The sequence below is a fragment of the Poromitra crassiceps genome (genome assembly GCF_964638095.1).
Source record: "Poromitra crassiceps genome assembly, chromosome: 3".
Taxonomy (NCBI): domain Eukaryota; kingdom Metazoa; phylum Chordata; class Actinopteri; order Beryciformes; family Melamphaidae; genus Poromitra; species Poromitra crassiceps.
In genome coordinates this window covers 51,328,168-51,353,132 of record NC_139625.1, presented here as the reverse complement: position 1 = coordinate 51,353,132, position 24,965 = coordinate 51,328,168, and the positions used below count along the sequence as shown (strand labels likewise).

The following is a 24,965-nucleotide window of genomic DNA, read 5'->3' as shown; positions in this document are numbered from 1 at the left end:
CTGGTATCGATAAACTTGATACTGTAGAAAATGAGTATTGTATCCGTTTAAAAATGTTTAGTAGCCTATCGAGTAAGTACCTATTAAGTATCAATATTTTTGACAACCCTAGGACTCTGTTTATCAAAATGGCTGTGGGGGAATCAGTTTAAAAATCCTGCATATTTTAATAACATATCGATACTTGGTGCCAGTGTATCGATAACATATCGCAAGTGGAAATATCGCGATACCATGAGTATCGATATTTTGTCCCACCCCTACAGACAACACAGACGACAATTAAAGAGAGAGAGAGGCTTGAATGTATGAACACTTCTCAACTTGTGCCGTGTTAAATCTACTAATGTTAAAGTGTAACTTACCCCCAAAACACTTTTTTTCCAGCTTTTAACCAATATATATGGCTTTTGGGGTGGTATGTGAAGGATTCTGGTCAAAATCTCCACATTTGAGACCAATCTGTTACAATTTTACAAACCCCTATCATTTCAGCAGGACAAGTTCCCTCTATGGGTTCAAACCTGCTTTTTTTTGTGCCCTCATATGAATGGGCGATTTGGTACATCGTGATGTCACAGTGGTATTTGATTATTACTGTAGTTCACGCGGCGCGAGCCCTTTAAGAGCAATGCATGATGTGTAATGTCTACTGTGGCTAATGTTAGCGGCTAGCTAGTTATGTTACATGGCAGTAAAACCCCACTGAATGACCAAATTGATATAACTTTTAACCATTTCGAGTAACACTGTTTCCATACATACGGATCACCAGCGTTAGTTTGTTGTTCATAACGTGGCTATCTATATTTATCATTCACTATCTCTGATACACTGAAAATACTGGGAGGCGGGCCATAGCGCCTCTGTCGATGATTTTATTTGACAGTTCTGGGCACTGGCATTGGCCAATCCTGGCGTGTTCCACCCCCAAATCGATCGTGTTCTGGCGCAAAGCGAGTGGGTTCCAGGCATAGGTTCCAGGACGAAACAGGGGCTCGAGCCAACTACGTTATCTGGAGCAGCGCAGTAAATACAATATTCCTGGAATGCGAGTTTAACTAAACAGTTACATGTCCTCTGCATTCTACATCAAATGAAGACATTACCGTTTGTTTTATTTGGTATGTTACATACTTATTGGCCAAGTTATGTTAGTTATAGCATAGGAATTCTGCCAGGGTAAAGAAGGGAGTATAGCGGCCATCTTGCCTGCAGAGTTTTCAAATCAAGCAGAATACCGTTTTGCAAGAAATCTGGGGGGGTCAGTCCCCCTTTTAAGTAAAAAAAAATCTAAAGAATTTCCATCTCTATTCTTGGACAAAATACATAAATTCAAGCACTTTCAATGACCTGTGCCTGCCTATTTAAGTCTATTTTCAACAACTTTCAAGGCCTTGATTTTGTTCTCAAATTCACACACTTTCGAGGATTTCAAGGACCCGTGGGAACCCTGCATCTGGTTACAGAAAGCTAGGGATGGGAATTTCGACTAATTTCCCCGCCGACTAGTCTCAAATTGTATTTGCGACTAGTCGACTAGTCTATAAGCAAGAAAACTTGCAATTTAATATACATATTAAATTAAAAGTTTAAAAGTTTAAAATGCAAAATGTATTTTGTGTATTTAGGAGCTATTTTAGCCCAAACATTCAGTACAAGCTGTTAATTTAAATTATATTGATGTAACAACAACTGACTGAATAAAGGTGAACAAATTAAAGAGAAATACATTTCTGATATGTTTGCCAATGCAATGCATGGCATTTATTATGAATAATGTTGTAGGACGGAGTTCCAGCGTGTCTTGCATGATTGTGTAAGCTATTTTTATGAAGGTGCTATATAATGTATGTTTACGTTCTAGACAGCCAATTCTTTGGCTCAATTTTCAAATCAATTTTTTTAGGCTCTTATGTTGAAGACAGGAAACGGAACTAAGTGTGTGTGTTGTTGTGGGGGCGCTTGACGCTAGGTTATGCTGGAAGCGGAAGAATAATAGAGCTGGCGTCTCATGCTGAGATTGTTCAAGATTGGAGTTGCCCCGTTTATTGGTTTTTATATCAAAGTATTCACCTTATGTTCAGACCTTACAGTGGGCCAAATTCTTCCGGGTCCTTTTAATACTTCCGGCGGTCACGGTCACGCAAAATAAGAGAGTTGTAAGCGAGTATCCACTGTTAGCCAGGTCAGTTAACGTTATCGTCGACAATGACGAGCATTTTCTTGTAAAACATACCTGGACTCCAACAAAGAAAGCTTCAGATAGCTTTCTCTCCTCCGAGTTGCGCTCGAGCCACTAACGTCAATAAGACCCGCAGACGTTAACGTAATTCCCTGGAATGCGAGACTTAACGAGCCAGTTACATGGCGTTGCATTCTTAGACATTGCCGTTTGCTTTTATTTGGTATGTTACATACAATTGGCTAAATTATTAGTTAATTCAGAGTTAGATGCTGCTCAGCCTGTTTACAACGAGGCGGAGGGGTGAAGAACAAGATGCAGCGTTTAACCGACTAGTAAAATACTAAATGGTTAATAAATGAGTAGGCGGTTAAACGATTAAACGACTAGTCGCGCATAAGCATGACAACACTTGGACATTGAAGAAAGTTGATTCAATGGAGATGACTTGTTGTGTGCAGGGATGTTGTTCATCATGTGTGAGAGTTGTGATCCTGAGATTCAGGCTCTGAAATCATCTAGTCAGTAGAATAGTCCAATAGCAGACATGCAAAAAAATCAATGGAACACCTGATGAGAAGCTGTTCATTATAATAATGATAAAGAATTGCAATTACGCTTCATGGAATGAGCAGCTTAAATTATTAATTGATTTTTTTGCTTGTATTCTATTGGACTATTATTTGTGACTATGATATTAAATATCACAGATAATACTGTATATGAGGCAGAAAAAAATTGATATAAAGTGCAACCACTTTATTATTATTATTTGTAGTTAGATACGTCCCAGTTGCATCCATGTGATGTTTTTCTTTATAGTTAGCCTGGCCTAGCCAGTGACTCCTAGGAATAGACTACGTGACAACCAGGAATAGATTGGTGACCACTGGAGAGACAGTTGACAGCCGGAATGTAGACGGCACCCGGGAGCAGTATGGGTTAGCGCACCAGCCTGCGTCTTCCGTGAGGAAGAAGCCCAACAAATCCACGGGAGGCCTTTTAGGAGGGCCATTCAAGCCGCAAGTAGAGCCTGCAGTACCACCACGGCCCAAGAAACATCATGCCAGAATGAAATGTTTGGAGCGGGAGTCTGGTGCAACGCACAGGTCCTGGACCTGGTGAGACGTAGGAGGAGCCCGGACAGGTGGCAACCCACAGAGAGCCCAGTCCCTCCACGTGCCAGAGCCTCCCGGTCCCGGCAGAGTAGTTCCGGAGCAGCAGATTGAGTGGCCCTGTCTTGTCCTAAGAGGGCTGAACGTGGGTAGCTACTGGGACGTAAGTCGGGTCTTGATCAACCCCGGCTGGGTCACCTGGGTGAGGGTGTATGATGTCGCGAGACCCGAAACATCCTATGACCCCAGGGTACATCACTGATGATACGTCCCAGTTGCATCCATGTGATGTTTTTCTTTATTGTAGTAGTAGTAATAATAGTAATAGTGGTGGTACAGTAGTAGTAGTTAGTGTTATGCATGTGTGTGTTATGAAAAACCTGTGTTACAAACATTCAACCGTGATCCTTTACTGACAAAAAACAAGTGAAAACAAAAAGTAGATGAATCAGTAGCAAACTAAACTCCTCAAAAAAAGCTTGGAAATGTTAGTTCGGTCGATTATTTCTCCCCTTTAATAAAATCAATTGGTATTGTATTTGATATCGGCATTTGATATATTGATATTTGATACAATAGTTAGATGAAAGCCTCTATCACAGAGTTACGCTAATGTTAGAACTGAACTGGAACTGAAACACAGTGTAACAACTAAAGAACTGTCGTCTCTGCATTCCAGGCAGACACACTCAACTGTGATATAACTTAAATATACACTGTACTTTCCCCGCTGGCAGTGTAACATGTGCTGTCATAAGTTATCAAATAAGGAATCATCGTTGCCAATTTGTGACAACTGGAAAGGTATTGTCTAGCTAGCACACACGTCATTGGAGCGTAGAATCATGATTTGCACTTCTGTTTTCTCAATACAAGGCTGTCAGATTGGATGAGTTGCAACGACAGAAACGTGTATTTTTCCGTTAGTGCAGCGCTATTATAGTGAATAAAAAATAAACTATGCAGAGATGTCTGATGTGCAGCTATAAAGTTCCTAACATCAATAGACTGATCAGAATGGAGGAAATTGCCCATATTAAATCATTTCTATGAAAAATCTGTCTGGAAAGGACACAGGAATCAGCTATCTGGCTGGCAGGTCGGTGCTTGTGTAAAGCATGAAATACGTATTTTCAATTATTTTCAAGATTATGCTTCTGACTTTCTCTCCTTTGCTCGTAAAATTTTCAATTTAGAATTGTTTAATTTGCACCCTGTAGAGGCCTGCATAGCCTACACAGAGAGGGAGAGAGCTATCAAAGAGAGATAGAGATGAACAAGAACAAAAAATAGTAAGGAACAGAAAAGTAAAATGATATTAAGAAAGTATAAGAGAATGTCTGAGAATGAAAAATCCTACAAATGATAGAAAGTGAAAGATGGAGAGAAAATGACAGAGAATAAGGACGAGAAAAAAGGTCCTGGCACTGACCACAGATCTTGAGCGGAGCCTCAAGCTCCAGCAGGATGGGCTGGCTGAGGAAGATCTCCCTGGATTTGATGCAGAGTCCCCGCACCTCTGCCTCGGACATCTGGACTATCTTCCCAGGGCGACATCCCCGCACTGCAGAGGAGAGACATTGTCATTAACAATGATTGTTATAATCATTAACATTATTACTGTAGAAGCACTGGCAAAGAACACCACAATCTTCATCAGGAGGAGGCATTGGTTATATTCATTTGGCACAAAAACACAGAAACCACATCTACTGTATGCCGATACTTGCAGCACAACGTAATATAATCTCAGAAATCTGTTAACAAGCAACCCTACTGAGCTGTGTGCTTAGTGTTTGGGACCGGTAGTCTAATGTAGCTTAACCTCAGGCCCATGCAGAGAGCTGTTGCTTGGAGTGTGAGCGCAGCTTGCTTCTTCAGCACTGGTGAGGGTTTATTGGCTGTGTAGTTGCACTGTTAGCTTAAGCTTACTTTCTGGATCGCCGCCGTAGTTCAGGGTGCATATTTACCATAAAACGATGAACAGAGGAGTTCAAATTGCAGGTTGCTACAGTCAGCGGTTGAAATGGTCAGAAAGATATGTGGAAGCTGAGATTAGAACATGAAAATATTTATTTCCTTATTAGGTTACCAATGTGGCTGGAATCTATATGACCAAAGTTACATTCCATTTAGTTTGAAAAGAAGGATAAAGGATGAATTGATGGTACTTATGTTGTGTCTATATTAGGATAGCCTGCCTTTCAAAAAAGAGTGTCTTTGACATACAATACAAAGGAGCCAGCCTGACTCATGCAGCCTTCTACATTACTGATTTGCAGTTTATTGATTTCATCATAATTAGCCTTAGGTCTGTACAAAACATTCTCATTGATGGCAGCCAATAATAACACACACAGTCAGTCAGTCGCATCTGACACATGATGTAGCTACAAGTACTACTGACCTGTGCCAAAGGTAAACACTGGCAAAATGCAAATTAATCAAAATAAAAGGCTGAAGAATGGTGTTAATACATGGATGGCCACAGTTTCTCAGCACACACAGCAAGTGAAAGACAGACATTTGGTCAACACCAGAGCAGCAAGCACAAGTGATTATGTACTACCTAAGATTAGGCTAGAAACTGGGGAAAAAATGTTTTCTTATCGTGCTGTTAAACTGTGGAATGGTTTACCTGAGCCCATTAGGAACTTACCAAAACCATTATTTAAACAACACATAAAAGGCATTTTTAAAGAACACTGGAAGTAAATCTCTGTATGCTGATATGCTCAGTTTGATTATGTACACTGTAACCTTTAAATGTGGGTATAGGTAATTCTATGTTCTAGGTATTTGTTTAGGATTAGGACATTTTGTTGTAATTTTTGAAATATTTTGTATTTGCATTGAGTGTACTGTTATGTAGCTTTAAACTTCAGATTTTTGAATTTTATTATTGTATTATGTTTCTGTTAATTGTATTACATGTTATGCTATGGACTCTTGGAAGAATAGTCCAATTGGGCTAAAAGAGATCCAAATAAACAAACAAGAAAAACACAGAAAAGAAACCAAAGCACTGCAGAAAGATGAGCAATTGGTGATGGGCACAATAAAAGCAATGAACAAATCCAAGACAGAGGAATTATGTAATAATAACTAGTCATTTTAGTATTGCCTTAAAGCTACACACCCACTCCACTGCAGAATCCAATATAGACCTAGGCGTAGTGAAAAACTAATATGTGTTAGTCAAGAGTAGAGCTGTCACGATTCCTCGAGTACCTCGAATAACTCGAATAATTAAATTGATCGAGGCCAAAATGATTCGCCTCGACACGCATCTGAGTAATAGAAGAGAGTGGGTAAAATAGAAATTCCGACGGAACCTTAAGGCAACACGCGAGAGCGCGTTACGTCAGTACATCACTCTACCTGAAAACATCAACAAACGGGTCCACCCGAAAATGTGGCTACACTTTCCCAAGATAGACTCAGACAACACTGGTTGCAACATTTGTGATGTGAATTGCAAAGCTGGCCAGGGAAACACCTCAAACTTGAGGAAGCATGGTCAAACACAAGATATATTTACAGTAGCTAAATGCTGAAGACTGTAACGTATTACTAGATAGGCTGAGGGTGAATGAAGCAGGCAGCGCACCGCAGGTAACGTTAGCAGCACCTCCTCATCAGCTGTAACGTTGAGAGAGGCATCGACTACAACATCAGGTAACGTTATTTAATTAGCTAGCGTTAGCTGGATAAGTTGTTTCACTGCCGTTGTAGTTGTTAGATAACGGGGCTTTTCACTGTCTTCACAACGACTGCAAAACAGAGATCGTTAACGTTAGCGTTAACGCTAACATTGCTGCAGTAATTGTCAAGGGTTTAACAGAACGTATTTCCTCAGCCTGTATTGTAGCTATCAACATGAAATAAAAAGCATTTGACAGCTTAAACCCGTGGCTTTTTATTTGGAAGGGTTACATTTGCCGTAATCTTTATTAACATTTCTTAAAATGCATTAGAATCTTTTTATTTTTATTTTTTTGGGTTAAAGATCTTTTTTTTTAAATTAACATTAGAGCAAATATAATACGAAAAGCCAAAGGGTTAAGCTCTCAAAAGCTTTTTATTTTATGTTTCTATGTACTACAGAGCCTGAGATATGAAGGCTTTAGTGAATACCGACCGCTCTCTCTGAGAAGTTTGGACCGTTTTCTGTGAGAAATACAAAGCTCAACCTATTAACGTTAGCGGCTAATTTAACACATTCACTGCCAGCCTTTTTTTTTTTACTGTAGGTAGCTTTTGCCAGAGGGTTTTTTTGAGGATTCTGGCTCATTTTACAAGAGCCAAGGATAATTTTCTGCTTGGAGTTTGTCAACACAAAGTTCACAAAAGTACTAATAGAATGTGTGCTTTCTCTGTCTAAAAGAGTTAGTTTGTAGAGTTAGTAGTTATGTAGATATTAGCCGTTGAGTACAGCATGGTTTCAGCGTCTGAGACAAAAAGCTGAGATAATCGCAGTTTTGTGAAATTCAATATCAAACAGTCACTTTAACCATTTATTTTTGGCATCAGTGAGACATCAGACATAAACAATATAGTTCTGAACAGTAATTTCCTCCATAGCAGCACCCGCACCCCCTCTCCTTACAACTCCTCCCTCCGTGGGCGTGTCTCCGTGTTTGTCAGTCACAAGCCAGTCTCTCCTGCCTGTCTGAGCAGTGAGCAGCAGCCTCTCTCTCTGGCGGCCCCTCGTCGGCGAGCGTGGATGTGGCTTAATCCGTTCTTGGATTTTCGGTTGAGAGCTTTGACGAAGCCTTGTGTGACTCTAGGCTTATGCTGCGCGCTTCAAAGTGTGCTTTCCACCCAGTCCACCTTTGGAAGCCCCCACCGCCGTGCGCCCGTGTGAAAGGTTTTCGCCTACAGTATGAGAATGAGGCTCGTTCGCTTCTGGGTCCTCGGTTGAGCTCAGCTGGAATGCGTGCGTTTCTGGCCAAACAACATTCAATAGTCTGAGCACCGTCGCCACTCAGTGGGTCGGCGGAATGGATTGCACACGCCCGGCGGCTCTAACAGTATAATAGAAGATGCAAAAGGGCCAGATCAACGATCCACCGTCAAAAAAAAAAAAAACGATTTTTTTGACGTATCCATACGTCGCTGGCAGTTAACGGTTGGATTCTGCTTGACGTATCAGTACGTCGTTGGCAGTTAACGTGTTAACAGCGTTTTGTGTGTGTGTGTGTGTGTGTGTGTGTGTGTGTGTGTGTGTGTGTGTGATCACACTAGTTGGTGTGTGAGAGAGAAAGAGAGAGTGAGTGTGTGTGAGAGAGAAAGAGTGTGTGTGTCATGCAGCTGTAAGGTAAATGAAGGATGTAAACTAGCTAGTAAGCCATTCATTCATATTATTTAACGGTTGCTGTACACTGGAAGAACTCAAACGTCAGGTTGAAAAGATGAATGGTGCCACTGCCAGTTCTATGCAATTTAAAAATAAAAATGTTGTTTTTTCTAAGAAAGAAACTAATGTACCGTAGTTGTTTATTTGAAGAGATTTATCTTATTTTTTGGTGTATATTTACGATAAGCCTTTGAAAACACAAAAAAGGGTTCTTATCCGATTACTCGATTAATCGATGGATTATTCGGTAGAATACTCGATTACTAAAAGAATCGATAGTTGCAGCTCTAGTCAAGAGACTAGGGCTCTACGATGAGGAAAATGTTCGATAATAACATTGTTCAATATTGCGATAACGATATGACTTGCGATGAATAAATATTTAACTATCCATATTAGCTATACAGTTCCTATGTTTGTCTGCTTTAATGCTGCTAACATAGACCCCCAAACATTGAATAGCCTACAGTAAACTATGCCCACAAGCATGGATCTCTGTTAACTCAAGCTGAGACTAGATACAGCGTCTTTTGGCTTTGGTGGAGGGGCGGAGCGCACCGCTGCAAGGAGATGGTGTGCGTGTGCGCTCGCTGGATTTACAACACAAGACAAAACAATTGCTTGCTGAGTGTGAAGGCATGGCGCATGTAAATAAAAAGTTTTTTGTTATTCATCAACACACAACCTTTGTCACTGTGTTGGGAGAGGTTTCAGGAGACCCCTAGCTAGGGGTCCTAGGAGACCCCTAGCCAGTGTTGGGGGTAACGCGTTACAAAGTAACGCTTTACTGTAATCACATTACTTTTGTCAGTAACGAGTAGTGTAAGGCACTACTGTCCCTAAGTTCAGTAATCACATTACAGTTACTAATCAAACACTTGACTCGTTACTTGCGTACTAGCAAGACAAGTGTAGAGAGAAAAGATCTCCGTTTTAATAGCAGATCCTGTGCCCCATCAGACGGGTCACTTAACTGCACACGAGAATCACCCATGGTGCCAACATTTCAACTTTGTATTAGCATGCAGAACAGCACTATTAATCGACACATAACTTTGCAGATAACTAACATCATGCATATAGAAAAATAAGTCATTTTAACCTCCAAAACACATTGACAAACATTGACAAAAAAATCTACAAACAAAACACACTACCCCAGGGCATGCTGGGAACTCCACTTTCCTCTTCCACGGGTTAAATTTCCCAGAAAGCTTTGCATAACTTTTTACACTCTGTTTTACAATTAAATCAGGCTAAAAAGTGTTAGATAGAAATAATATTTATTTTTAACACAACATGCAATTCTGGAATATTTGAATATTGGACAAAATAAAATGAAATGAAATGTAAACCATAAGAGAAACCCACATACAGCGATGGGGTCTGTAAATACCCCTCGCAAATACGTGTTATAGTGAAGTGGGCGCAGTGCGGTATGCTCCGTAATAATTGGATTGCAATCTGCCAAAAAAAACCATCTTCTACAACAGCTTTTGAGGGGTGGAGGAGATATGCACATTACTTCAAATTTGTTGCGCGGAAGGACAAGAATGTGACACTGCAAACTTTGCCCTGAACAGAAGCAGCTAGCTACCGCTGCGAACACGACATCAAACCTCAAAGCATCTGCAGAGGAAACATGCTAACACAAAGCTGGTTGCGAGAGACCCGCCGAGCCAAGCTGAGTCGCCCGCCTCGACCCCAAGCAAGCAGCAAAAGCTTGCTTTTCACCAGGTAACATCAAAATCAGAGATGGACAGGCTTGTTGCCTCGTACATGCTAGAGGAAATGTTGCCAGTTTCAACAGTAGAATGAAATCTCCATTTTTCAGAAACATATTGAGCAAAATACAGATGGCAGGGAACAGACAGCCACCACCAGACAGGAAAAGTTTTGCAACCTACCTTATTACGATAGAGATTTGTGCTAATATATGGGCATATGTAAGGTTTAATGTTGTATTGTTAACTGGCAAATTACGTGACAATGCATCTCAGGCGATGTTACGGAGTAACGCCAAAGTAATGTACGAGTAGCGAGTACTACTAACGAGTAGTGTAACAAATTACTTTCTCCAGGGAGTAATCAAGTAAAGTAAGGCATTACTTTTTCTGAAAGTAATGTGTAATGTGTAATACATTACTTTTTTGAGTAACGGACCCCAACTCTTAACCTTGCTTGCAAGATGGATAACCTCGCGAGATCAAAAGAGATTCTCTCGACGTAATCCATCTTGTCATGCACAGGCAGTTAAGATGATTGGCCGAACCATGGCCGGCTCGACGAATCAGCAGCAGCCTTAGGCGGGCTAAGCTTAGGCTTGTCTGGGCAAGTAGTGGGTACATGGTCTTTGTAGTTCTTTTCACTCGTCAACATGGCTGCCGCTGCGGAAGTGACAGGCAGTCTGAATGAAATTGAATGTAACGTTCCCAATTCTATGTATTAAATTCTAAAAAACGACCCTCAACATTTGGGAAGGCTAAGCCACACAACTAGTTCGTTATAATCGAACGTCATGCTTCGAAGGCGACTTTACGACGATGAGGACGGTGAGGACTCCTCTGGTCACAAACGTGACGTCAGAGGCATGGCGATCTGATTGGTTGAAGTTAACACACACCAGCGGTGATAGACAGATGGGTCATCCAATCACCTGCCAAGTATCTTGGAAAAAGTGCCCGCCTCCGTCAAAGGGTCGGGTTACTGGATTCCCAGATCGACTGGTTTAGTGAAACGTAATGTGGAGCTAAACCGTCCATCTGGCAGCGTCAGGTTACCCAACTCTGCCCCTAGCGGCCAAAAATTACATACTGCACGTTTAAAGTGTCTTTCTCTCTGCCTTTCTGCTCAAAGGATGAGAAATTATAGACTGGCCTCACAGGGAGGAGTTATGGATTTCTGATGTATTGGTGAGGCGTTTAATGTGCGTGACACATGCACTGCACGCGCGCGCACGCACGCACACACGCCCTAGATCAGGGTACCCCCAGGGTTCTCCAAGTTAAATTTAAAGATGAAATGAACCCAACGGAATGCAAGTAGCGTGAGGGACGGAGACGTTTCAGAGTCTGAAAACAAATTTTGTCTGAGATGACAGGGTTGAGAGGCGGACCATAATAGCGTGTCAATGATTTGATTTGACAATTCTGGGGACTGGCTTTGGCATTGGCCAATCCTTGCCGCCCCCAAATCGAGTGGGATTCAGCGTGTTGTAGGGATGGGCATTTTAAGCAATTTAAATACTCGAGTACTCTCCTTCTATTATGAACGAGTACTCGAGTACTCTCGCGCGCGCGCGCGCGGGGGGGGGGGGGGGGGGGGGGGTCTGTGTGATTACTATGGTAATGACGGAGCAGGGGTAATCTGCTGTGTGTGGGGCTGTTCACACATAACGTTTGCATTTTTGCATGGAGAAAGCGTTACCTGGAGCATGTGAGGAGAGGGACTGACTGACTGTGATATTAGGTGAGGTGACGCTAATCTAACGTCTAACCTACCTCAGACAGCATCGCCTGATGGTTGGATGGGTGGCATTAGCGCTTCGGAGCGGACAATATTGTTGTGAAACAAGCGAAGGCTCAATTCCAATACATGTCCATTGTCCAGTATCATCCATTTTACTTTATGATCACTGTTACACTAACGTAAATCCACGGATTACAAGGTCCGGTGTTCTGCCAAAAAGTGAAAACTGACCACTGACCAGTGTGATTAACATTACAGCTGCAGCTAAATAGTGATCACCATGAAACGATTGTCTCCCAAAAAGCGATTGAATGAGTTTTATCGGGCGTGCGCTATGAAGAAGCGTGCATCTGTCTCCTTCGGGAGCATATCTTCAGCCACCATTTTCGGGATGAGCTGGAAAACTTCCGGTTAAAACTTTCAAAATAATGCTACTTAAACAAAAGTAAATAGCTTATTTATGCACGTTGGAGGAGAAAAGGGTATTTCAACGAACGAAGCAGCAAACCTTGTATCAAAATACTCGTTGTGATGTTATATGGCGTGAAACTATGGCTGTAACGCATTACTCAAAATAAATAAGGTTACAACTTACGTTACAATAAGCCTTTTATTTTGAAATCAACAAAGCGGATGACGTACTTGTACATTCTGGCTGACTTGACGCCCGTGCAGTTCATGCTGGCAGATCCACATAACGATGCGTGCGTAGATTTAGACCATTTTTAAAGGGGTGGGGAGTGGGGCGAGTACCCGGACAGCGGAAACGTTACTCGAGTACTGACGTTATGAACGAGTACTCGAGTACCCGAGTACTCGCGCCCATCCCTAGCGTGTTGTGGTGCTACGCGAGTGGGATCCGCAGAGTACCAGGCAGCCAGCTGCTTCTAGTGGAGCGGAGCGGACAATCCGATGCATGAGTGCTGCCCACCTGCCTGGAATCTCCGAGGGGCGACCCCTTAGTTAACGTTATCCTGGAATGTGAGTTTAATGAGCCAGTTACATTTCTTTGCATTCTTAGACATCACCATTTGCTTTATTTTGTATGTTACAGGGCTTCAAATTCACTTTGCAAACTAGGGGGGAATTATGTTCTTCAGGTGGGGGGATTTATAAATTTTGGGCGGGATCGATAGACTTTGGGGGGGATTTATAGACTTTGGGGTAAGACACTAACCTGAGTTCAACTATGTGTCTTACATTGTCCTATTCTTCCCAGGCACCATGATGGCAGTACACAAATTCCCAGTAAAAGTGCAAATACTCAACTAAAAATAAACTCAGGTAGAAGTTGAAGTAGGGGTTCAAATCCTTTAGCCTACTCAACTCATATTATAAAAGTACATAGTTACAGAATGTTGAGCAGCTGAATTCACTATGTAATTCACACAGCACCATGCATTTTACAAATTGAGCAGCTCATTTCACCCTCCTTATGTCATCTCCGCAACATCGCCAAGATCCGGTCCTCCCTCTCACACCCTGCTGCTGAAACACTCATTCACGCCTTCATCTCCTCCCATCTGGACTACTGCAACTCACTCCTCTACGGCACCAACTCCACCCTCATCAATAGACTCCAACTGGTCCAAAACGCAGCCGCCCGTCTCCTCACCCACACCAAATCCTGGCACCACATCACCCCAGTCCTTCAACAACTCCACTGGCTTCCCATCTCCTCCCGGATCACATACAAAATCCTCGTCATCACTTACAAAGCTCTCCACCAACTGGCCCCCCCATATCTCACCAACCTCCTCTCCCCCTACCAACCCTCCCGTTCCCTCCGATCCACCTCTGCCGGCCTTCTCTCCACCCCCAAATCCAACCTCCGCAGTTTCGGCGACAGAGCTTTCTCCAGGGCAGCTCCCAAGCTCTGGAACTCTCTCCCCCCGGACATTAGAGAATCAGACTCCCTCACTGTCTTCCAATCCCGCCTCAAAACCCATCTCTTCTCCTCTGCCTTCTCCTAGCTCCCCCTGCCTATCCCTGTGTGCCTGTGTCGTGTTTGTCCATTGTCTGTTGCATTACGTCGTCCCCGCCCCTTTAGTGTTTATTTTTTGTAAAGCGTCTCTTTGAGTCCTAGAAAAGCGCTATATAAAACCCATGTTTATTATTATTATTATTATGCTCAAGCCATGGAAATAGTATGTACCATTTCTGCAGACACTTATCTTTAGGTTTGATCTTTTTCGTCTTTACATTATGGGTGCTGCATGTCTCGGGTTCATTAACGTCGTTCTCGTTCTCTGGATCATCAACAACGTCGACATCACTGGCACTCGGCATCGGGAGAATTAATGTTATTAATGTCATTGTCTCTATCGATCGATTTCTTCATCGTCAATAACGTAAACATCACTGACACTGATGTTACTCGGTGTTACGTTAACGTTACCACTAGAAGTGCCTTGTTGTTCGACTTGTCCCGTTAGTTTTTTCTGAGCGGGTCCGCCTTCTGATGATGCAGTTTTCCTTTTTAGCCAGCAATCCATCACGTTTGCAAGCAGCTGTCTGTATCCACTGAGAAAACAGCAGAGGAGTGTTGATGTCGAGTGAGGACTGAGCAGACAGAGCTAGCGTGCTAATGTTTGTTGTCAACTGGCCAAGAAAGTGAAATTTGGTCCGCCCGTGTTAACATGTCCGCCGGCCAGTCGTTTGAATTAGGGATGGGCATTGTAAGGGATTTAAATACTCGAGTACTCTCCTTCTGTTATGAAAGAGTACTCGAGTACTCCCCCCTCCCCCCCATGTTAATATACATGGACGTCTGTGTTGCTGGCGATTCGCCAGACGCTGTTAACGTTAGATCGGCCATTTTTATAGGGGAGGGGGGTGGGGCGAGTACCCGGACAGCGGAAACGGTACTCGAGTACTCTCGTTACAAATGAGTACTCGAGTACCCGAGTACTCTCCCCCATCCCTAGTTTGAATGCAGCAACGTTCCGCACAAACACAGATCGGTCCACACAAACTATTGCGGGATTATTCCCCCTTTATAAATTGAAAATATGCGGGAATTCGGGAAAATTCCAGCAATCCCGCGCCGAATTTTAAGGCCTGTGTTACATACAATTGGCCAAGTTAGTAGTTAGTTTATGGGCTAGAAATTCTGCCAGGTTACAGACACTAGGCGCCATTTTCTCCTTCATTTGGAGGAGAAAATTCTCCTGAAATGAAAATTTGATTGACAGCTGCCATGTCATGATATGATTGGTTGAAATGGGGTAGAAATTTGATAGTACTATGTGATGTCAGCAAACTGTAGATTACTGTTATGAATGAAATCTTGAAAAATGAACTTTTGATGTGAAAAAGTGTGAAAAACTAAATAAATTTGATTTTTGTGATACATTATTAATAGGTGCATTCAATACTTTTTAAGGCCTTAATTTGAGGATTTAAAATGTAATACTTTTTTAATACTTTAAGACCTCCGGCCTCCGTGGGGACCCTGCTAGATACACACTGTGCACTCACACCGACTCTCAGTCATGTAATCCAACTCTAAATCTGAGGGAGAAGTGACTAAATGAGGAATATGTATGGCCGCAGACAAGACAGATTCTGTGTGACAAAAGATACCAGTCTAAGCTCAAACCACCAGTACAGCTTTGTCTCACACCATCAATTTCACACAGTCAGTCATCCATCTATGTGCTGTCTTACACCTAACAACACCCAACAGAGATGTATATCATAAAGCATGACATTGCAGCAGTAGAGCTCTTCACTCAGCAGCAGAAGTGAGTGAGCTGAGCCTGGTTGCTTAGCCGGCTCAGCTTGAACACAAGCCTTCACTTCACTAACACTTCTACAGGCTGACACTTTCAAAAGCCATTCGTTTCTTAAGACCATCGAGGTGCAAAGGCTACAATGAATGAAGCAATGACAAGGATTTGCTGCCATCATAAACCAAAGTGTGTGTGTGTGTGTGTGTGTGTGTGTGTGTGTGTGTGTGTGTGTGTGTGTGTGTGTGTGTGTGTGTGTGTGCGCGACGCGCGTGCGCGTGTCTCACACATGACTAGGGAAAGTGACATAGTGTTCCATAAAGCTTAACTCCACATTGAATAAGCAATCTCAGACAGATATTTAGCAAGACCAAATTTTCCATAAGGTAGGTTATTAATGTTAAGTAGAATAAAAGCTGAAATCTTTCTACACTTGCTGTGAGAGAAACTAGAAGAGAGACTTCCTGCTTCGCCTCTTGAGAATGCAACACTGGGCTTGAAAACATACCAATTCAATGCACAGACAGAACATTGCGGGCCATAGAAAGAAACAGCTTTTTATATAATGCTTTCTTTAGTGAGACGGCACAACTCAAATAAAGGAAAGTGACAAATTAAAAGAAACATCTGGATAAAACAAAGGATACACTGCTTTCTTTTAACCCGGTTCTGGTTCATTTGCAGGGTGCATTTTCTTGTAATGGGTTAGATCCACTCAACCATTTACTGTAGAACATAGTTTCTTAAATGTGTTCAGACCAGGCCCAAATGACGACTTTTTTTCTTCTGCAAATTTAGATTTAAAGTAGGAATTGGCATTTTAAATTACTCAGGGTTCCCTTCCTCAACATCAAATTCAAGGACCTTTCAAGGACTTAAAGGAGAACTAACCTCCAAAACACTTTTTTTCAGCTTTTAACCAATATATATGACTTTGGGGGTGATGTGTGAAGAATTCTGGTCAGAATTTCCACATTTGACACCAAACTGTTGCCATTTTACCATTTGTATCATTTTTCAGCAGCATAACTGGCATAAGCGCCCTCTACGGGTCGAACCCTGCTTTTTTTTTTTTCCTCAAATGAATGGGATATTTGACACGTCGTGACGTCACGGTGACCCAAAGACTATGGGATTTCAAGATAATTACTCCCCTACCCCCTCTGTACCCTTTCGGCTCCTCAGAACTCCAAGCCTATTCTTATTGAAGTTTGCTCTTAAAATACTGAACCAAACGTTGTCAAAGTTGGCACATGTCTTAATTATAGTTAGTTTCCCGCTGAATGTGTCACTACTTTATTAATATCTTACCTGAATAAGCTCGAATGATGATGTATATATTATCAGTCCGAGTTGGAAGCAGCTGTCTCCAGCCCAGGCATGCGGGAGAGAGTCGTACTGTAAACCTCATGCACTAGCTCCAAGCTCCGCGGGCGCGCGCAGCAGAGCAGAGCTCTCTGTGCTCTGAGAGTAGAGAGAGCAGTCTGATATTTCCGCAAACAAATATGGTCGCAGTTTAGCGCACATGTAAAATATAACGCTATACTACGATGTGACAACGTGACAAAGCTTCTCTAAACACATCGGCTACTATCATTTCCCTGCATCCCTCCTACTGAGATTATATCGGTAATGATTTTGGACAGACTGAATGCGCGGAGGAGGAGGAGGAAAGATCTGCAGCTGTGCCCTGAGTAGCCCTGAGAGACACTCGCCTCGCTCCGACTACTGTGCCTGTCTGTGAAAAGCGTCCTGTCCAGTCGCACCTTCGCAAACAGATGCGGGATTCCCTCAATCCTGTACCCAATCTCAGACTGTATTCTCTAAATCGCACACCAGCTATTTCTGTCTGTTTGTTTGTTGCTCCGTGAGGTTACAAGCGCCCCATGCATGCAGCAGGCTGTTTCGCCAGCCGGGGTCTGGCAGGAGGGAGGAGGCGCAGGCAGCCTGCACTGCGCTGAGAGGAAAACTGTTGCACAACTTTTAACAAGAATCACGAAAAGCCCCCAAACTAAAATGAAAAAGGGACTATATGGCAACTTGGACGAGGGAATGACGTAGAGAAATCTCGCATTGTGTTACCCCAGAACGGGGGGTTTGTCGTATTGTGCGGTGTGCTGCTGTAACGAGCCCATGCCACTTTGCTCTCGTAACGTAGTTTAACACACTGCCATAGAGTTACATGCAGAAAAATAATTAAATTTCTAGTTCGCCACTGAATTACCAAATTGATATAACTTTCAACCATTTTGAGCAAAGCTCTTTCCAAACAGGCCACCAGCGTTGGCTAGTTGTTGATATTTATACAGATATGGCCCCTCTCAAATAAATTATTTTTGAGGCAGTAGGCAAACTGTAATGGCGTCGATTTCCGAAAAAAAATCTGGACTTCAACACAGCCAAAGAGTCCAGTATAGACAAGAGCATATGTCATTTCTTGGTTTTTTCCATAGGTATTTTCAAATCACTGTTCTAATACATATCTAGGGGGTTAGTCCCCCTTTAAGGACCATTTCCCCAAACTCAAGGACCCAACACGGCATAGTTTGAGACACGGATCAAGGCTAATTGTTGTTACAACAATAAGAATTTTTATGATGAGAACTAGCAGAAGCTCACAGACAATTAAGAAGAGAGAGGCTTGAATATGTGAACACTTCTCAACTGCGCTGTGTCAAGTGATGTCAGACTATGGGCCAATCCCAATTCCTATCTTAACACATTGGGTGCCAGCCATGTTTTCATTCCTGTAGGTAAGTTGTGCCAGGGGTGTTTTTGACGATTCTGGCTCATTTTAGAACAGCCGAGGATTCTTTTCTGTTAAGAATTCATGAACAGCAATCATCTAAAAATAACTAATAGAATGTGTGCTTTCTCTGTCTAAAAGAGTTAGTTTGCAGAGTTAGTAGTTATGTAGATATTAGCCGTTGAGTACAGCATGGTTTCAGCGTCTGGAAATTTATTCAGAGATAAATGGCTTTTTGTGAAACAGTCACTTTAACCATTCATTTTTGGCATCAGTAAGACCGTCAGACATTCTAAACAATAGTTTTGAACAGTAATTTCCTCCATAACAACAGGAAACACCCCTCTCATTCAAACTCCTCCCTCCGTGTGTCTTCTCCTCCTTCCTCCTGGCTTCAGCGGGCGTGTCAGAAGCGTGTTGTGCTGCCTGCCTGTCTGTCTGCGTGCCTGCCTGCCTGCTTGCCTGAAATGGATTGGATTACTGTAAAATCGCCAAGCTTGCTCCCGCGGTGTGTGTGTGTGTGTGTGTGTGTGTGTGTGTGTGTGTGTGTGTGTGTGTGTGTGTGTGTGTGTGTGTGTGTGTGTGTGTGTGTGTGTGTGTTCGCGCGTTGATCCGCGGCTCTGGGGGGAAGGGATCTCTGTCCGTTCTGTGTGTGTGTCTCGGGCTTCTGACTGTAAAATCCAAGCCATTTCCGCGGAGGCGGCTGCTTTTGGGTCCCGTGGCTGTGACTTCTCTCGGTCTCTGTCGCCACTTAGTGGTCGGTAAAATAGATTACACACATGCTCTTGCTCCTATAATTATCTCGAAGATGTAAAAGGGGTTGATTGATGTACCACCGTCAAAAAAAAAAAATCTTTATGTAAGACGAGTTAGTCCGTCCTTGGCACTCAAGCGCTGGATTATGTAAGACGAATTAGTCCGTCTCTGGCACTTAATGTGTTAACCCTCAATCTTAAACCTCAGTCTCAAAAATGCGCACTCCCGCGAAGTGCTAGTGCTGTCCCGATTCTCAGTGTGTTGAGTTAAGGGTGAAGTTTAAGGGCTGTATGGCCCTTACTTTTGAGATTTTCCAGGACCACCCTTGGCAGTGAGTGCGATCCCAGAATCCCTTGCGTGTCATCAGCTAGATCCATTCAGATGGAAGATGGCGGCGAAAGGAGGAAAAAAGCAGCCCTACAAAGTTATGTATTTCCTTGTTAATAGAGATGTAAAAATTACGATAAGCATTGTATTAGCTTAGTTTAATGTCATTTTATGGATTTCCGTTTTGGAATCCTAACAACAATTGTTGTTGCTAACTATCGATAGTCAGTAGCCGTGCTGGTGCGGTCAAGCCATATTATTATTATATTATATTATAACATTGTTAACGTTGTTACGAAATGCCATAATTCTCGGTGGTAATGTCGTTGTTGAGTTGTTTTTATCAAGATACAGCCTACGTGTAATATTTGCACAGACATTTTCGTAAGATGACCGGGCTAGTGTTATCTCCCAGGCTACGCACCACAAAACAAGTGGGGGCTAGAATGACCGTGCTTTCCGACATGAGGGCTGGCTTGACTGCAGTGTTTATGTAAGGGATAATGTATATTGAGGCGGTGATTACTGGCGAAATAATGACCGACAGGTGATGATTGAGCCTGACGCGCAGCGGAGGGCTTAATGATTCACCTGAAGGTCATTATTTCCCAGTAATCACCGCCTCAATATACATTATCCCGCTTAGAACACGGCCTACAACTAAATCATTCAATAATCTGACAAAAATAATTATTCAAATAGATTTTTTAATAGCGTTTTCAACGACAAAGCGGTTTCATTCGTAATTGGCACACAAGACACCACAGCTGCAACTGGTTGGCCTAATTAGTAGTGTTTGCTGACAAAAAGCTCTTATCAACTGATTAATCCAGGTGTGGCAGAGCAGCGGTCGGTTGTCGAGAAATAATGACCGGTGAATCTTGTTGATTGACCAATCAGAATCCAGTATTCAAGAGAGCTGTGTTCTAACTAATGATAGATCGTTAGATAAAAAGCATGGGAGATAACTGCAAACTATTATCACATGAACACGGTAGTCAGTAGTTACAACATCCAGCAGTGCCGATAACATGTTTCGGTTTAACTGGTGACCGTGTTAACTCGGCTACGTTGCAATGTTAGCAATGTTATAACATAATATAATAATAATAATATGGCTTGACCGCACCAGCACGGCTACTGACTATCGATAGTTAGCAACAACAAATGTGTTAGGCTCCAAAATGGAAATCCATAAAATGACATTTAAACTAAGATAATACAATGGTTATCGTAATTTCTACATCTATATTATCAAGGAAATATTTGTAGGGATGCCTTTTTCCTCTTCTTTTGAATTGACAGACTGGATCCGGAGCTTTGGCATATTGCTGCCCCCCACAGTCTGAAGACGTATCTGCCTTTAAGGGCTGTCCCATTTTAAAGTCGCAAGATAGCCCTTAACACTTAGTTTTGAGGGCTACTAAGATTGAGGGTTGAGCTTGAGGGTTAAGATTGAGGGTTAAGAAAAGAATTGGGATTGGGCCTATGTCTCTTGTCTTCTCTGCACAGCAAAAAAATATACTGGAGATATATGCTACCCTAAATTCAAGCACTTTCAAGGACCCATGTCTATTTTCACAAACTTTCAAGGCTTTGATTTGTTTTCTCTTCACTTTCAAGGATTTCAAGGACCTGTGGGAACCCTGATTACTTCAAAAGGTTTCAAACAAACTTGTCGGCTGAGAAAAGTAACCTTTTACTGCCAAGTGCAAAATAGCCTAACCATAATGTTCCCCCGGCCCTAACCCCCGTCACATGATGGGATTGAGCTTGTTTGAAAATGTATTTATAATGTAGATCTAGCTGCCAACACAATTTCTCTCTCAGTAACGTGACATAAACAACACTAGTAGTCGCTATACCTACTTTAGCGAAATGTATAAGACCAGTATGTTATGATGACGTTAACTTACATACACATACAGCGGTTCATTTGTGGATTTTTTTTATCGTGTCAAGGGCAGGGGGCCAGAAGGGGTGATCCCACATTAGCAAATTGATGTTAGGTGTTTGTGCTATGACAGCTGACTCTGTTCTAATGTTCGAATCAAACTATAATGCTGTGTAACGTTAACGTTATGACACAAGACAAAATGCTGACTTCAAATGTAATGTTACTGCTGGGTCTCCCATCCCAAGCCCTCTCCAACGTTATCTCTGCGCATAGCAGCCATCCGAAATTCGGCAAAGAAATTAAAGTTAGCAGTCAGAATACAACACAAATACAACAGTGTTGAACTGTTCAACACTGTCATGCCCCCTTGATCTGAGGCCTTCGGCGGCACATTTTGGCTAAATTCATTCAGCCAACAGGTCCTGACAGGCACTGAATTTTGACCAATGACAGGGTGTAGGCTACTGTGGCTACTTGCGTGAGAGTGGGGAGGAGGAAGTGAGTTTTGTTTACAATGGAGTTAGCTAGCTAGCAATTTGGTCATTCGTAAGGTCACTCTGACGTCACACGAGCAAGGGGGGCAGCACGGGACCCGGAACTGGGGGTAACTCGCCATTCAAAAGAATGAGCGCGGATGTGAATTTTGTAAATAAACAAGACACGCGAGCTTCGGTTTTTAGAAAAGACCCCACTGATTCATAACAAGTCTAAAGTCATGTTATAGCAGTCGGGCGCACTTAGTGACAAGCAGGAAAACAGTAAAACGGACAGGGTTTTGGATTGAGTTTGCCGTCAGTGGGCATAATACATAAGAGATCGAGCCCCGTACCCCCAGCAAAAACACCGGAAGTAACTCCAGAGTGACCTTACGAATTTGATTAGCTCGCGGGAAAATGTGATTATCTCCGTAACCGTGCAACAGATTTAAAAAGCGACTTCACCATTGGACTCAGCGTGACTTGTACATTCTAGATCGTGTTTAGTCATAGGCATTTTCAGAGATCATCAAAAATATGTCTACAATGACCCGTCAATGAGCACCACTGAGCCCATCTTGAACCCATGGAGAGCGAGATGGCAAGTGACGAGCACCACATCTGTACTGGGGGCTGCAGGCAAAGAGTAAGTCCACATAAACCTCTTAAAAGACCATCATACACGTCCTTTAGCTTTCCTGTCTAACTCCATATTGCCCCCTGTCTCGCAGTCTCTTCTATAATTACTGTATTTTTTTGCTGTGCTTACCAAATTGTTTTATTCTGGATATGTGTTGCAAAATGTGTGTTGTGATTAAACAAAAACACAGTTAACACGTTTTGTAGTGCAGCCCTAAATCATGTGTCCACCTTTTCTGACATTGTAGGCTACACGAGAGAGACAGAGAGAAAGAGGGAGAGATACATTGAGTTTTTGGCATCAGGCTATTCTTGAGTACTTCTATAGTGTTGTTGTAGAGCACTTGCTATAGCAAGGTACAGGCTATAGTGTTGTTGATGTAACTTGGTATCTATGCTGCAGCGTGAAATGTCACCTAACCCACTATGCACACACACCAAAAAAATCAAGGCTAGAAAGAAAACGGGGAGATGTGCGTTCTAATGCGCATTTGTTAGCCCACCCACCCAATATCACCACATGCTAAAGTAACGTTGAATATGACATTAGCAGATTCGGTGTGAAAAGTAATGTAACGCTAATACGATTAACGCTACGCGGAAAATGTAGGCGTTCACTGCCAATGGACTGTTTATAAACACGGCAGGTAACGTTAGCCAAAGCCAAACGGGAGATGAGCTAACGCTAGCTAACCCTTATGCTACTAGCGTTAGCTAACACTGAATTTTAAAACAGCTTGACAAATTGACGATATCTGGTTTTGGGAAACAATCGTGGTGGGTGCAGAATCATCCCCAGACCCGGCTTACACAGAAGTAAAGGTCTAGCTGACGTTAATCAAACAGTAAGGATTGTCTAAATTGTTCACCTTCCAGAAGCCGAGAGATGATGCTATCCACGTTCAGTTCACCCTCCGCCATCTTCACACTGATGTTTTAGAATGCTGGCCCATTCAATCCCCCCACCAGACGCCAGGAGGAGCTGTTGCGTCAGGAAACGTTTGTTTACTGGCTAATTGCAAATCCGGACAAAACAGTATTATGGTAATCAATCAGGGATGTAGAAAAGGGCAAACCCATTTAAACTTGGTTTACCCACCTTTTTATCTGTGGAATGGAGTTTGCTCACAGTTTCAGGCTGACATACATCTGTGTAATATAAATTCCTTGTGAGCATATGATTTTTGAGGAAAAAGGCACAAGTGCTTTTCCCAAAGTACCTTTTAAACATTTTAAATAATGGTTGGAAGGCTGCCATAATGAGTACTGACTAGACAGTGGTTACAGTTTACCTGCTTTTGTATTTATCACCATATCACTGATGGTAATGATGCAGCTACGTGTACTGTTCTCCAAGCTGAGTAGTTTGTGCATGGAAAGTAAAGGTAAAGTCCCACTGATTGTCACACACCTGAATGTCACACACCTGAGTGTGCGAAATTTGTTCTCCGCATTTGACCCATCCCCTGGGGGAGCGGTGAGCCCGCGCTCGGGAATCATATGGTGATCTAACCCCCCAATTCCAACCCTTTGATGCTGAGTGCCAAGCAGGGAGGCAAATGGGTCCCATTTTTATAGTCTTTGGTATGACTCGGCCAGGGATCGAACTCACAACCTCCCACTCTCAGGGCGGACACTCGGACCACAAGGCCACTGCGCTGGTGCTTTGTATCATTTATGATGCACTGCTTTATTTCATGTGTCCAAACTAAATACTATTAAGCTGTGATGTTGGTGATTCCCTGCACTGTCTCTGTCTGGACATTTCATTTACTCGCACTTGAGCAATCAGACTACATTACAGTTTATATATTTTAATTAAAACAAATATTCAGAATTATACAAAACATTTAATTGGTTTATTGGAAACTCAACTGTACACATTTTTCTGCAAATTTGCATGATCAAAAAATAAAACATAAATACAAAAACAATTATCTAAGTTTTCATTACCATTCCTTGTTAATGCTAAGTTGTCACTATTGCGCATATTCCTCATACAACGTTTGCTTTATATTTACAAGTGCCAAAAGTAGTTTTATGTACTGCTGTTACATCCAGAGACAAACACTATTAAAAAAAAGTCTTCCTTTCCCACTCTCACTCCCACTCATTTTGAATGTTGTTTTGTAGGTGCACTTTGTGAATTCCTTTTTACTACTTTGTTCGAAAAGGAACAAGGGTCATTCTCAACAGTTCAGTGCAGAAAACGGTTTAAGAGGCAAGAGAGAGCCAGTGGGAAATAAACTGAATCCACAATAAGTAC

At 42.4% G+C, this 24,965-nt stretch overlaps 1 protein-coding gene across 1 annotated transcript in view; it reads right to left on the bottom strand.

Annotated features, from left to right (window-relative positions):
* The window catches only part of LOC310772729 (serine/threonine-protein phosphatase PP1-beta catalytic subunit-like), a 39,699-nt gene extending 16,073 nt beyond the window's left edge, over positions 1 to 23,626 (bottom strand). The window contains exons 1-2 of the mRNA XM_083632635.1: positions 23,569 to 23,626; positions 4,733 to 4,864 (exon numbers count right to left, since the gene is read on the bottom strand). Of these exons, the coding sequence (XP_083488761.1) occupies positions 4,733 to 4,864; positions 23,569 to 23,620 (184 nt within the window). The 5' untranslated portion in view covers positions 23,621 to 23,626. The remainder of the gene's footprint in view (positions 1 to 4,732; positions 4,865 to 23,568) is intronic.
* Positions 23,627 to 24,965: the final 1,339 nt, after the last annotated feature.